The 15,567-nt window shown below is 43.8% G+C and overlaps 1 protein-coding gene across 2 annotated transcripts in view; it reads right to left on the bottom strand.

Annotated features, from left to right (window-relative positions):
* The window catches only part of KLHDC1 (kelch domain containing 1), a 1,015,549-nt gene that overhangs the window by 467,512 nt on the left and 532,470 nt on the right, over window positions 1-15,567 (bottom strand). The window contains exon 7 of one of the 2 annotated variants that reach the window (XM_069208698.1): window positions 5,175-5,255. The exons of the other annotated variant lie outside the window; for it this stretch is intronic. Coding sequence (XP_069064799.1) covers window positions 5,175-5,255 — 81 coding nt within the window. The remainder of the gene's footprint in view (window positions 1-5,174; window positions 5,256-15,567) is intronic. 2 annotated transcript variants of the gene reach the window in all.

Raw genomic sequence — 15,567 nt, forward strand, 5'->3', positions numbered from 1 at the left:
AACCGACCATCCTTTTTGGGGATCAGGAAATACCTTGAATAACAGCCCTGACCCCACTCCTGCTCTGGAACCAACTCTACTGCACCTTTCGACAAAAGGATTAGCACTTCCTGTTGTAGTAAAAGAAGATGGTCTTCCGAACAGAAGGATGCCCGGGGAGGAATGGGAGGGGGAAACTCCCGAAAGGGAAGAGTATAGCCTTTCCCCAGAATATTGTTGACCCAGGAGTCCGATGTTATTGACTCCCACGTGTGAAGAAATTGCGACAGTCTCCTCCCTACAGGAGATACATGTAAAGGGAGTGATGGAGGACTAAGGCTGCTTTCCTTGCTGCACCCGTCCGGAGGAAGAGGCAGAGTGCTGCTGGGTGGCCCCTCTAGTACGAACTCTACCCCTGCCCCTGAATGATCTATAAGGGTGAGCTGCCGAAGGTTGCTGTCCTGCTGCCTGGAATCTCCCTCGAAAGGTAGAGCCACGCCCAAACCCCCTAAACCTCCTATACGATCTTAAAGAAGAGGAGGTGGACGCTTGCAGTCCCAAGGATCTTGCTGTGGCCCTACTCTCCTTGAACTGCTTCAAGGCCAAGTCAGCTTTTGCCCCAAATAGTTTATCCCCATCAAAGAGCAGGTCGAGTAGGGTTGTCTGCACATTGGGAGAGAATCCTGAAGACCGTAGCCAGGCATGTCGTCTTGTCGCTATGGACGGGCCCATAGCCCTGGCCACAGAGTCCGATGTGTCAAGCCCAGATTGAATAACCTGGGTCGTCGCCGCCTGAGCGTCCGACAAAAGGTTAAGCACCTCCTGAGGCAATGCAGAGTGTGTCTTGGCCTCGTCCATGAGAGCATAAATGTACCTTCCCAGGATACAGGTAGCATTCGTAGACTTGAGGGCCATGCTACATGAAGAGAATGCCTTCTTAGCAGAATGGCCCATTCTCTTGGACTCCCTGTCCGCGGGAACCCCTGGAAAAGATCCCGGAGCAGAGCGTGAGGAGCATGAAGCCTGTACTACCAAACTCTCCAGAGTCAGGTGTCTGGACAAGAACGGTAGATCTCCAGGAGCGACCCGATACCTCCTCGCCACAGACCTGTTTACTGACGTCGAAGTCACAGGCTTCTTCCACACCTCCATTATTGGGTCAATAAGCGCCTCATTAAACGGAAGAAGCGGCTCTGCCACAGATGATGAAGGATGCAAAACCTCTGTGAGAATGTTTGTCTTAACATCTGCAGCTGGAAGAGGAAGGCCAAGAAAATCCGCTGCCTTCCTGACCACCGAATGGAAAAGAGGCAGCCTCCTCAGTGTACTCCCCCGGAAAGCCAAGTCCCACTCCGTAGAAGTGTCCAAACCACTAGCTGTGTCCAAGCCTTGCAGGTCTCCCAGTGGCTCCACAATCTCACCCCCCTCCAAGAGCTGCTTCTCATACTCCTGCTCCTCAAGCAGCCTCAGAGCCAACCTCCTGGAGCGGAGCCTGGATTCAATCCCCAGTGTCGATAAGGCATCTGCCGACACCGAAGACCTCGGATGGCGTCGACCATCGGATTCATCCGACGCCGGATCCATAGGCGCCGTAGGCTTCTTTAGAGTAGATTGAAGCTGCAGCAAACTCACTGGCGCCGGGGTGGTAGATGTCGTTGGCGTCACTGGTCTTCTAGGCGACGCCATTGGTACCGGCGCCGAACCAGCACTTCCCGAAGGAAGAAAAGGCATGAAGGGCGTCGGTCTGTATAAAGCCGGAACACCCATGTCATAGGCCAATGGACCCGAAGGTCCCGAATGAACACCTCCCGGAGCCATGGTGGCAAAGATGTTGAACATTGCATTAAGAAATGTGGCCAGGTCTGTGCCTGGCGGCGGGAACGCCGGATAAGCTTGCGAGCCGGTGCATGAGGCGAAGCCGGCGTCGGCTCGGGCATCTCTGTCTGCGCCGGAGAGACCGTTGGATCCTGGTGAGGTTCGACTTTGAAGACCGACAGAGGAGATGTCGGAGAGGTTGGAGTCGGCGGCGGCGGATGTGTCACAGCTGGACTAATTTCCGAAGTCAGTCGACGCCAAGCCGAGCGGGAACGGTCCTTACTCGACCGGCGCAGTAATTCATGCCGGCGTCGGGAGTCTCGATGACACCTGTGAGATTTCGAGGACTTGGAAGAAGACTCACTGCGATTATGTTTCTCCTTCTTCTTAGACCTTGCCAGGAACAACTTGGCCTCCCGCTCCTTAAGAGCCTTCGGATTCATGCGCTGACATGAACTGCACGCTTCGACCTCATGGTCAGAGCTCGGACACCACAAACAATTCTCGTGTGGGTCTGTGACCGACATTCGACCTCTGTATTCCTTACAGGGTTTTAAACCCGACTTCCTTGGCTGCGAAATTGTTACACACAAAGTGAAACAGTAGCTCCCCGGTAGCCTCAAAGAAAAAAACTTTACTCGAAGGCACGGAAAAAAGGGAACTGACGTCTGCACGTCGACGAAGACCTCTTATTGCCTGGATGACGTCATATGGCGTCGCTTGGGAGTCGAGCAATTGTGACGTCATCGTCGACGTACAGGGCTAGAAGAAAATTTCTGTTGAATGCTGCCGCGTGGGGAAAATTCTTTCGGTGAGGAATCCACAGGTAGTTGTATCCATCAGAATTAATTATTTTCACTGCAGCACAATAGTCCTACACAATGAACAACAATTAGAAGTCACAAGAGCTATATAGTAAAAGGTTTCCTTTTGGAAGACCCTTTGCTGTTGAGTGAGACAAAGCGACGGAACGAGAAAGCAGAGGAGAGACAAGTTTTTGAGAAAGAGAGACACAGAGAGAAACACAAAGTAAATGAGAAACAAGGAGAGTAAAAGGAGAAAAAGAGAGAAAAAGACAGCTGAGAAAGGAAAAAAAGAAAGACACAAACATTCAGAGAAAGAAAAAAGATAGATGGGAGAGAAGGAAAGCAGTATCAAAAATAAAGAGACAAAACAAAGAAAAAATGAAGATCAAGAAAGAAAGGAGACAGTGAAAGAGGAAAGAAAGAAAGAAACAGTGAAAGAAATGAAGGGAGAGAAGTAAAAATAAAAGGAAACAGAAGAGCAAGAAAGAAAGAGAAAGAAATAAAGACAAAAGGAGAACATGAGGAAAGAAAAAAAATGGGAATTTAAAACTGGAAATGGAAGGGAGAATAGGGTGGAAGTAGAAGAAAGAACACACAAAGTTGTAAAGCAAGAAAGAGAAAGACAGCGAAATAAGGAGAGACTGAAAAAAGGACCAGAGGATGGAAAATGGAAAAAGAAGCAAATAAAGAAGTAGAAAGAAAAAACAGAAGGGGCGAAAAAAGAGCACATTTACACATTGAGAGGGACAAGGGAGGTACAAGCCCACATACATCCTCCCTTAATCAAGAACTATATACACAATAGGTATGGGAGATCTACTGAACCAAACGTCAAAGTCTATCCGACTAGTGATAAGATCACTCGTTTCCGGGTTCTTGTTCAAGATACTGTATGGTTGTGATAACCGTGTCTTGAAGACCTGTTAGGGGTGTTCCTCCTTACGGAATAGGTGGTCTCACACACATTATAGTGTCATGCTTCATCCCCACCCAGGTAGGATAATACCACCTGGGTGGACTCAACCTCGTAGTTAAAAGAACCTCGAGGGAGTGCTGAAATGAAATTTCTCTGGATAATGTGGGGATCCAGGTATTTGAATAAAATTACCTAACAGATGACCAGTGTAGCTCACACCCTTTAATGATGGTGTCTGTTGGTAAAGATAAAAACAACACTGTTTCTTAATGGAATGAGGCAGTATACTGCCATACATGGTGTGAGCCTCTACCTTCTTTCTGGATGAAAAATATGTAGAGTGAAAGCAGAATAACGTGGATTTTGAGAGAAACTGCTCTGAAAAAAGTTCCTAAGGTCCCAGTCACAGGAGCTGGAAAAAAGTACAGTCAGGTAACTGTCAGTATAAGGCATTATAGGTAGTGAAAGTTCCAGGTGTTTTGAAGAGAGAAGAAGCCTTTTTAACTCTTGCAATGTAAGCCTGTACTTTTCCTCATTGTACCGTAGATGTTGCAATGTATTTGTGAGAAAAGACTTCCTGTTCTACAGATACTCTAAAATGAGGAAATTCTTACATTTGATAGACATATAGTGTGCTCAGAAATATGAACATAAAAAAATGGATGACTATCAATGAAGATGCTGCAATGCAGCTTTAAGTTGCCTTTCACCTTGTGCAGCCTAGTTTAGAGCATAGCAACTCCCTAGTATCTGATAGATTTGTTGGCTAGAGGAGTAAAGATAGCTACATGCCTTCTTGGGCTGCCTTATGATGCAATTCGGGTCAGATATTCCAGCAAAGTAGCAGGGCTGGAACTAATGCAGGAGCCAAAATTGTTATTGCATGGGCTTTCTAGGGAAACTGAGTAACAAGATATATGCCATGAGTCTCCTCTTTATCATGCCTTTGAGTGGACAAAAGGGACAATGAAAAAATGGTTGAGGCAAAGATAATTGCACACATAAAGAAAACTGACACAGCAGAGAGTGTTCAAACAAACTGCAAAAATCGGGGTTGTTAATGGAATTTTTCATGTATCCTGCATAAGTGGATCCATCAAAGTCCAAAATAAATTGTGCTGTAGTTCATGTCAGGCAGTGACCCTTTTTGCCACATGAGTTGTCAAATAGATACTTAAGACAGTCCTGTTGAGGTACCGTTGCTCAATCTGATGGTGAAAATAACTATTCATGGTGCCTGCAGAAATGCCAGGTACTAAAGAGACTAGTGTGATCCTGCTATTTAGATACTCCATGCCAATATGAAAATTAGCAGCTTTGAAATCTACTATTTTAAAGGCAATATTGCACCTTCACAAAAACTGGTTCCTTTGCAAGTTAAGAAGCAACCAGGATCCATTGTAAAGTTATGGGACACTGGCATTTCAATGTAATGAAACAAGCTTGAAACAATACTTTATTGCTGTGCAATACCTACGGCTACATGACAGAGATTTATACAGCACGCAAACATGTACTTTATCAAATGACCTACATTCATAAACATGGACAGTAAAATAAATGCCTAAATATAATGTATCAAATGAACTAAATTATTCTTTAAAAGATAACAGATGGGCTGTTTATCAGATGAAAAGTGAAAAAAACTATGTACTAACCAGCACACGTCCACCAAAGACATATCCTTTATTTCCTAGCACAGCACATGTATGTGCAGCACGTGGCTGAGGAGGATCATGCTAGAAACAGTAACAAGTAAAATATTAGTGATTTAAACATGAGTATTGCACAAGTAAAATACGCAGATGTCTGCTATGTTCAACAAAACATATGTGTGTGTTTATGTGTATATATATATATATATACTTTAAAAAAATTGTTTTTATTACTTTACAGAATGGGCATTATGACAACTAGTCTCTTCGTTACTAGCAGCGAAGGGCCCATGGACAGAACAGTCTTTTACTGGTATGCCAGAGCTTTATATACTTCAATGCTCCAACTGAATTGCCCAAATACCTTCTGTGAAATCTTCACTATAACTTGGGTGAGCACTTAAAGCTTATTATAGGAGGTAGAAGTAGAATTTGATGCAGCAGACACAGTAATTGACACAATAAAGTTAACTATTCAGCACAGCAATTATATTCTATAAAGGAACAGGTTTTTACTAACAACAGAAAAGGTAGTTCATAATCATACCGCATCATCTTATGATCTCAAGACGTGCTAGCACTGATGATCAAATTCCTGGTGGATTGGCCACATTGAGACTACAGATGGGCATACGTGGGATGAAAAATGGTATGAGCCTGAGAAGGGATTGAAGGTATGAACAGAAGTGGTGCAACTAACAATAAAGTGATGGAAGAAATGCTTGAATTAATATCAGCCCTGCTTATTGCCAGGGCTGCATTCCGCTCACTTTTTTCGCACACCATGGCACCCTAAAGAGAGACAAACCATATGCCAAGAAGCATTAGTTCTGTTCCAATAAGAACACCACCAGAAAAGGCCCTCTCCAGATGTGAGCACAAGCAACCTAGACTGGCTTCGGCCTGCTTAGGCCCTGACAGTGAGATACAGCTTGCGTCCTATTAAACAGGAAGCACCGAACCACCATCTAGGCATAGCTGTGACACTTATGGCATCTACTGCAACAAACAACAAAGAGATAGAAGGAATGCTTTAATTAATCCACACGCGTGATCACTCTGAGTCAATTTCGTTTTTCACATAACATACCACCCTAGCTGGAGATTAGCCATAAGAAAATCAACCTTGGTGGTGCGTCAGTAAGAACTAACTTACTTATGCCACTACCCCTCTTGGGGAACAAGCCAATCAACCAGGACTCTCCAGCCATCTCTGTCCTGGGTTTTTGTCTCACTCTAACTCCAGGTGTAACCCATCTCCTTCAAGTCAGGTGTTTCTTGGCCTTCCTGTTTCATTTCCCTTTGAGGGTTCCAGGTCTGCATTTGGCTAGTGGTGCTTCATTCGGGCTTGCAGTTGTGTGAACTATCTAGCCCCAGTGTCTTTTCATGATTTCTTCATAAGCAGGGAGTTATAAAGTCTGCTGTCACACGCCATTTATGCTGAAGGTGTTTGGCCAGCGGATTTGGAGCATTTTCCTCAGACAAGCATTGATGAATGCCACGGGGGGTTCGAGGGGGTGGAAGGAGAAGCGATTCCCCTTCCATCCCTGCCCTGGGGGGGTGAGGCTCATGGGGGAAGCCAGTCCAAAGACATAATGGTTACGTCTTTGGTGCATCAGCGCCGCAGCCAAGGACGTAACCGTTACGTCCTTGGCTGCAAAGGGGTTCATGTCATTGAGACATTCTAGTAGTCTACTACTCGGGATCAGAAGATGTTAACCAATACCTGTGTTGACCTCTCCATTCAGACAGCAGTCACCTTGTCTGCTTAACAAACTCCTATACCATGCAACACTGTGCTGGACATTCTATATGTACAGTCACCCCACATGCTTAGCAACTCCAAGTGAGGCATGCTTAAATACCGGATGTATTGGATATTGAATGAATTAAGTTTTGAAGTTGCTCAGGTGATATCATGACTAATGTTCTGTTTCGTTGTCTGTTCGTCTCTCCTTGTCTTTTTTGTTACATTATTATTCAAGGTACAAAAATACCCCTGAAGAAAGGATACTTTGTCCTGAACTGCATTGGAACCAGCAGTGTTGTTGTTCTGCTAAAGGAAGCGTGAATGTTTTATTTTGAAGTAAACGTGGTGTTGAATCTACCATGAAGCAAGCAAGCACTCATGTTGAAATGAAACCAATTTGTTTTGTTATTAAACAAATTCAAGTTGGTATAATGTGTTAAATTTGTGAATGCCACATTTTTTTATGCTGTGCACATTAGGTCCTCACCACGTGTGTGGTCTGGTAGTCAGTAATTGTTAAGTGCTTCTGGCAGGGCATGTCCCACTGTAGCACACAATTATGTGTATATAGTGGTGAAATATTGGATTCATCTATTTTATTAGTTGGTTGTGCAGGTCACACACTTTCACAAAGATAATGGGACCTATATCCGGGCTTACACATAGACCTTGCGTGTGTGCTGCAACAAAAAGAAAAGTGAAGTAAGGAATGCTTGAATTAATCTTAGCCAAAGAAGCAAGACCACAATCTTTTAAATATGTGTGAGGTGCAATTGTTTCTGTGATGCCAGCGGGATGGGAGGCTGTTCATGAATTAATGAATTTGAGGGAATGGCCAGATCTGACAATGTGAACAACTGGTTGGTCTGTAGTTACTTTTTTCAATTCCCCAGTAAAACCTTAGATTTTGCCAACTTAGTTTGAAACAAAAGGAATAGCTTTTCAACCACTGTAGCGTCAGAGGCTGGGCACACCTGCTAGCTGAGAGAATACTACTTGAAATATCCATAACTGCCAAAAAGAATCCTTGGCTTCCACTCTTTGGTCTTCAGTGATTACGTCTAAGTTAAGAGATATGTAGCTCCATATCTACCTTTTTTATCGCTGCAAAACTGCAAGCACAAAAATGGATTTTATAGAGATAGCTACCGTCGAAGCTCAAAATCTTGCCTAAGGCATCAATCTTTCATATGCTTTGTTATGGAGGGAGTGAGTTTACATTATAAGGTGCAAGACTAACGTAGTGAACTGCTGTAATGATGGAGTTAAGTTTCAAGTCGCTCACAGGACACAGTGGAATGACACCAGTAGGATATTACATCTTTTGCAGGTGAGGGCCTACCTTCAGCACAATAGCACAACCGATATGGGTCCTTCCTTAGCTTTTGGCTCTATTTTGATGCATGATCAAGAATATGTATCGCCACGACAAGCCATCTGGGTTATTCCTTAAAGTCAAAATGGAAACTTTGATCTTCGTCAGAGGTCACTGGAAGGGTACATTGTTTATATGTCCTCTCCAACAAAGTATAGCATTTCTTACTAGGTAGTTGCACCATTGCTCAATGGCCTGGCCATCATACTTTCCCACATTGTATCCTCTTTCCTCTTCTTAAGCAACCATTCATCCTTCATACTTTTCACTCTCCTGCTCTTCTTCTTCCTCATCTTTCTCTTGATTCTATTTACTTCTGTCCTTATCTGCAGTATGTGCGCCTGGCAAATATGGTGGCGATGGACATGCTAGAGGGGCTTGCTGTGAAAGTGGGGTTTAAACTTGTTTCTAAAAACATCCATCATATGCTGTGAAGGGTGCAGAAACAAAGCTTAAAATTGAACCATGGTTAGTTCAGGATATCACGTAGGTTCATGGAACAGAAGGCATTACTCTGAGTCATGTGATGCATAAAGGATGGGTCATAGTCCAGGAAAGACATGATGAGTGGACAGTGAAAGGGCCATCAGAAGAGATAATGATCACAGCCATTTGGTGGAAATTGATGGCATAGTCGATGATACCATTTCAAACGTTTTGGCTGGGACAGTCAATAGGGAGTACCACTGAACAAGATACTTACCTGTGAGAACACTCCTTCTGTGGCTAGTCTAACTAACTGCAGGTTTCTCACCCAGGTGTAAGACTGGATTTGGTAGATGCAGACCTAACAGCATTTCTCTGGTGCACCGGTAGGCGGTGCCATGCAGCACTGCACTGGCTTTGTTCTGCTCCAGAAGGGAAGTTGGAGTTGCATGTAAGAGCCACCTTTGTGCATAGATGTCAGTTTGTTACTTTGACTCTGTCCACATCATCAGGTGTGAAGCCCAACAATAATTTGAGGTATCAGTGTGTACATATCTAATTTGGGAGACTCTTAGATGCAAAAAGAAAGGGAAACACAGAGGGCAGTGAGAAATGTAATGTTAGACACAGTATCCACCAAAGTGTTGCAGAAGGCAAGTATATTGTTCTTATGATGGATACGTCTAAATGCATATTCCTCACCTTTAGAATACACACCAAAGCAGTACCTCCCAGGGCTGTGGGTCTGTGGAATTTTTTAGACCAAAAAGTCCTGCAAGCCTTAACGGGCGAAAAGCTCTTCCCGTCACACCTGGCTGTCAAGGCAGTAGTACCTTGTTAACATGTTTACTGAAGACCTGACCGTATGCAAAGGACAGGCACTCTACCTGCTACTGTGGTGGTAGCAACCTTAGCTCTGTTGCAATGGATCACCAAATCCTGCAGAGGCTGCTTCTTTACCAGTCCTTTTCTACACTGCTTTGCCTTTCTTTATCCCAGTAAATTTCACAAAGGACTGATCGCCCACCTTTTCCAAGTTTCTTTCAAGGGGTGAGTCGGGGGGAAAGAACGCTGGAAGAGTGGAGGATTGTCCAATGTGGAAAGAACTTATGACTAGGCAAAAAGGCTGCTCTGGTCCTCACCAACACCTTATCCTGGAAAAAATAGTGTAGTGTGACGGCATCACAAGAGGGTTTGAAGTATGATCATGCCTGAAACCGAAGTTACTGTGAGCAGAAACACCATCTTCAGAGCCAAGAAACAGCTGTTCACCAGTTCAAATGATGTGCACATGAGGAAAATGAGGACCAAATTAAGGTCCCAATGTGGCATCACAAATGGTTTTGGACGAAACAAAACCTTTTAGAAATCTCATCACTATGTCTGATTGGAACAAGGACGTTGTTCTGGCAAATGCAAAAAGGCAGAAAGGGCTGAAAATAGTACTTAACGGTGTCCAGTGCAAGTTCTTGCAGGGCCATAGGCAAAACAAACAATAAGACATCTGACAGCCTGGTCTGTTATGGGTCAGTAGTTTGGATGCCTCACCAAGCTACAAGCTTGTCCTAGTGTTAATACTGGAATAATCAATGCCCATGCACATAATACATTCATATATAAGAACGAAGTCACATCACCACTATCAAATTCACTCCTCACAAACTCTCCATCAACCCCGGCACAAAGGTATGTGGTCAGGCAGACTCTGAGATCTAAGTTGGAGGTTACAGATTGACAGGCCACAGGTGAGGTGGCTTGCAGCCGGCAGACAAACAAGCAAACAGCAATTTTAGATCAGTCCTACAGATAGGTGTAGCAAAATCACAATGGTCCAAGGAAATTGGCCCTAATAAAACACACATGGCCAGTGGGGTGCGCACATTCCCCTACACACGATAAAGTCAGATGCCATATGAAGTTAGGACACTTAGTCAATCAGAATACAGCAACATGCAGCGACTACGCGCACTCGGATATATGGGCACATACTCGCTGGCCCACAGTGTGCCCATGCAAGGTTGAGGCCCACCTGCATTTGTTATCAGGGCCTTATTTATGACTCCAAGACAACTGTTCACATTCTTCACCTCAAAAGGAATGTTGTAATTGTTTTATGGTACCCAGAGAATTGAATAAAACATCGCTCAGAACCACTGGACTCGAGACAGTCCTCAGACCCCGGTTCTGTAACTATTCTACCAGTGGTAATGTTTAATTAAACAAACTGTTCCTGCTTTGCCAGACACTTCTTGTCTTTTGTTTTTTTAGGTAAATTTTACATTTGAGCAACACTGGTGCCTGGCTAAGACACAGTTTGTTGAAGGGTGTTTGGCAGCCAGGATGACATCCAAAACATTGGGGAAAGAAGATCAAACCAAAGCCAACTGCCATCGCTCAATCTCCATGCAAGGAGGTGCAGATTGTACAGGTCTGGGTGCAGGACCCTGCCTTACTTATGCAATAAAAAATCCTCATGAAGCAGTACTCTGATCAGAGGACAGATGCTCACGCTCAGATGTTCCAGTTAGCACATTCTCTTTGCCCAAACCATACTCACTATGGTTGTTCCTGATCTTCAGAACCCGGGGCAGAAGAGGTAATGGCAGAGCATTCAGAATGCCCATGTGATCTCCACATCTCAGCAGTGACACATGTTACCACATTTATCCCTGGGAGGAGAAAGGAGAGGGGTCCGCTGCTGGTCCAATTGTGTCTGAGCTATCACTGCAAGTCTTGCGCAATCTCCTCCAAACTTTGAATCGAACTGGCAGGTTCCCTTGGTGCTTAGCCTACTGAAACTTCAAGTTCCACTGCAAAGCACACATATGCCACCTGTAATAGTTGGTAAGCAGGATGGCAAGAGTCCAGAAGCCTCAGAGCCATTCTTACCAACAGCCAGGACTGAGACTAAAACACAGCAATCATACTCCAAATGTCCTGGACTTGCTGTCTGTATACAGGATGGATCCAATTAAAGGAGTCAGGTGTGATTTCCGTACGCTGATATTGAACCCCAACCTCAACCACCAAACATTCTGGTGTAGACACCAGCCTGTCATGCCGGTCAACAGACACGTTCACTGGAGGAGAGGAACAAGACTTTGGCCAGGTGCCTGTAAGAGCTTTTGTCAAGTATTCATTTAACAGAATTAATGGGTTTGAAAGAAGTTTGTCCAAGTTGCAAAACCTCTAAGGATACATCAGTCTGACTTCTATAGTTGGCAGTTGAAAATCCAATACCTCTGCTGCCCATCTCATTGCCATGGCAAAGCAGGCACTCTCTTCCTTTGATGGCCCAGGGACAGAACACATTCCAGTGTTCAGGGAAGCATTCACCCACTGGCCTCCAGCAAATTAATGTATAAATTTACATCGTTATATTGTGAAAAGAAATACTATACCTTATCTGCATTCTCATCTCCAAAGGATGGTTGACTCTGATCAGAATCTGAACCAAAACGTTTTTTGAGGGTTAGGATGCTCTTTCGTGGCAAAGGCACAGCTCTGTTAAAATTGAGTCAGAAAGGAACTAGGAGCCAGGTCGTTGCCAATGTCATGATGGATTTTGGTGCCAGATTATCAGCTCTGGCCTTGAAGCAGAACTCGAGATGTTTAAGAAGCACATGATGTTCTGAGGACGGACTTGCCATCGGTAACCGGAATGGAGGCCTACTGGCACCAAGGTATGCAATAGAGACATGGAAGCGTGCCGGAGAAGAACACCATGGTCTCTTTAAAGACCTCAATCTGTTACATCATGATCGCCGATGGCCCCTGAAACTAAGGGTGAGAGGACCAACTGCAGAATAAGCTCCTTGGTAGAGGACTAGGAACAAAACATAGGCACTTTGACATCCTCAAGGCTTCTCAGGCTGAGAGTGGCTGGACGTGGAAAAATCCCGCTTAGCCTTCTTTTGCTTTTGCTTCGACTTACCAGAAGCAGCAGGACTGCTGTGACCTTTTCCAGTTTTTTGCAACATACATCTTTGTGTCCAACCCAAATTACCTTCATGTTCATAAGGTCATCCTCCTCGCAGTACCTGGAGACATGGATGGACACCAAAAGCACACTTTGTGGGTGGCCGTCAAAGGTATCTGTTAACTACAGTACCTCCTAGGCTTAACCCTTGTAGTTTTTGATGGGGCATGATTCCCTTGCACAATAGGAAAAACTCGTTTTTCTTTTTACAAAAAAAAAAAAAAATCAACTGACGATGAAAAAATGGAAAGGAGTTCCAGATCCGCCTACGGAGGAATGGAAAGAGACACCATGGTCTCTTTAAAGACCTCAATCTGTTACATCATCACCGATGGCCCCTAAAACTAAGGGTGAGAGGACCAGCTGCAGAATAAGCTCCTTGGTAGAGGACTAGGAACAAAACTTAGGCACTTTGACATCCTCAAGGCTTCTCAGGCTGAGAGTGGCTGGACATGGACAAATCCCGCTTAGCCTTCTTGTGCTTTTGCTTCGACTTACCAGAAGCAGCAGGACTGCTGTGACCTTTTCCAGTTTTTTGCAACGTACATCTTTGTGTCCAACCCAAATTACCTTCATGTTCATAAGGTCATCCTCCTTGCAGTACCTGGAGACATGGATGGACACCAAAAGCACACTTTGTGGGTGGCCGTCAAAGGTATCTGTTAACTACAGTCCCTACTATGCTTAAACCTTGTTGTTTTTGATGGGGCATGATTCCCTTGCACAATAGGAAAAACTAGTTTTTTTTTTACAAAAAAAAGAAAAAAATCAACTGATGATGAAAAAATGGAAAGGAGTTCCAGATCCACCTATGAAGGAACGGAAAGAAAGAAAATGATGTTGACCCACAGGGATGATGCTTATATGCAGCTCCACTGTCACTTCTGGGGTGGAACAAAGTAAACGTGGAGCCACGCAGCACTAACTAACAGCACACATTAGCAATGCTGCTAAAATCTTCGGTATTCAGTCTGGTGACTGGGGGTATTGTGAAAGTGAGAGATCTGTGGCTAAAAGTATCTATCAGAAAAAGGATTGTTTTGGAGAAAAACACTTGAATTCTCTGAGGAGCTATATTTTTGCCAAAGTAGATAAGGACAATTGAAAAGCTTTTTTGGAGTGTTTTTATAGGGAAACCTGAAAAAAGACTGGCCTTTCTCCCAAGAGGTTTAGGCTTCACCAGACGCTTACACTTCTGCTTTTTGTTCTGGAAGTGAATGGAGGCGCATTTAAAAGAAAACCCTCCCCTGGAGAGGGAGGGTTTCTTTTCATTTCCATTTTGAGATCATAACCAGATGTTTTCATCTATTGTGAATTGTCTTGGCCAAAAATGCCCAATAACTTTTACAGTCCTAAGGCTTGTCTCACGACTCAGTTGCAGTTGCAGTTCCAAAGACAGCATTTATTAATTGTTGCGACAGGGAGTAAAACACTGCGGACCCACCTCAGCCCTGCATGGCCTGCCTCTACAGTTTTTCTCATTCACCTGTTCACAGACAGGCCCTTTTATAGAAATCTGTACAATATTTTGTTACATATGATTAAGAATAGATAGCTTGCAAGTTGCAGATTAAAATGGAAAACACTCAAAAACATGTCACCCATATCCCCAAATTCCTAGGATAAAACAATACTTACTATTTATTATACATTTGACAAAGGTTTATGACCTAGCATTTGTTTACCTAATAATGCGTATGTGCTCTTTTGTTGATCTAATTTGTTTGAAGTGTGTGCTGACAGCATTGTGTGTCCGAGACTCCTGTTGCTCAGAATTTGGTTTCTTCCCTTTACCCATTGTAAGTCGCACACCTGTGTGCTTTTAGCTAATTCAAGTATGTGGCCAGTGCCTAATCTGTCCGCGATCTTTTTTTAAGCATGGAAAGTATGCCGGCGACTCATGTGATTATGTCGTAAATACCTGCAGGTTGTTCATACATGAGTTGGCCTTTAACAGATGACCTTTTCGTGTTCCTAATTGTGCTACATCCTTGCATGAACCTTTCACCTTACTCGTTGCAGTGGGGGGGGTTTGGCCTAAACAGTTTTTTGGTTTGAACAGTGGTGTGGCCTCTACTGGTGCTGGACGTTCAAAGTAGTGCGCTTATATTTAACATTTCCTACAACAGTGGCAATGATGAGGCATCAGAATCAATCCAAGCATATATCTTTTTTGCCCAAGGGACAAAATAGTCATTAAAGAAGCAAAAGCTATTATGCCTTTGTGGCCAAGGCACCTGCTTAGAACAGACCAATTGAGGCTTCACCAGATGATTACACCTCTGCTCTTTTGTTTTGTAAGTGAATGGAGGTGCACCTAAAAGAAATTCCTCGCCCGGAGATAGAGGATGTTTTCATTTCCATTTTGAGACAATAAACAGATATTTTATTCCATCGTGAATTGTCTTGGACAAAAAGGCCCAATACCTTTTACCGTCCTATGGCTTGTGGCAAGGATGAGGCAGCAGAATCAAGCCAACATATATCTTACTTTGGCCAAAGGACAAAACAGGGCCATTAAAAAAGCAAAAGTTACTTACTTACAATACCCGTTCTCCCCTAGAGGAATCCTTATACAAATCATAGGCAATGAATTGTCTAGCACATGCTCGATCTTACAGAACTTAAAAATAAATAAAAAAACATTTACTTATTTCAAAGTGGCAACTGCCACTGCGTGGTTATGGTTCAGTCACACTTTCCAATGAAAATGTATTTTTAGATTTGCCAATAACTTCTGATCATGTGGACTGAGTCACACCAAATTTAGCAATAGCTTGGAATAGTCAGCCAAGGTCTAGTATGCCAAGTTTTGATACGTAAAGGGGAAAGAGTTAAAAGGAGGAAAGTGAAAAAAAGATGTACC

This window comes from Pleurodeles waltl, chromosome 9 (assembly GCF_031143425.1).
Source record: "Pleurodeles waltl isolate 20211129_DDA chromosome 9, aPleWal1.hap1.20221129, whole genome shotgun sequence".
Lineage (NCBI taxonomy): Eukaryota > Metazoa > Chordata > Amphibia > Caudata > Salamandridae > Pleurodeles > Pleurodeles waltl.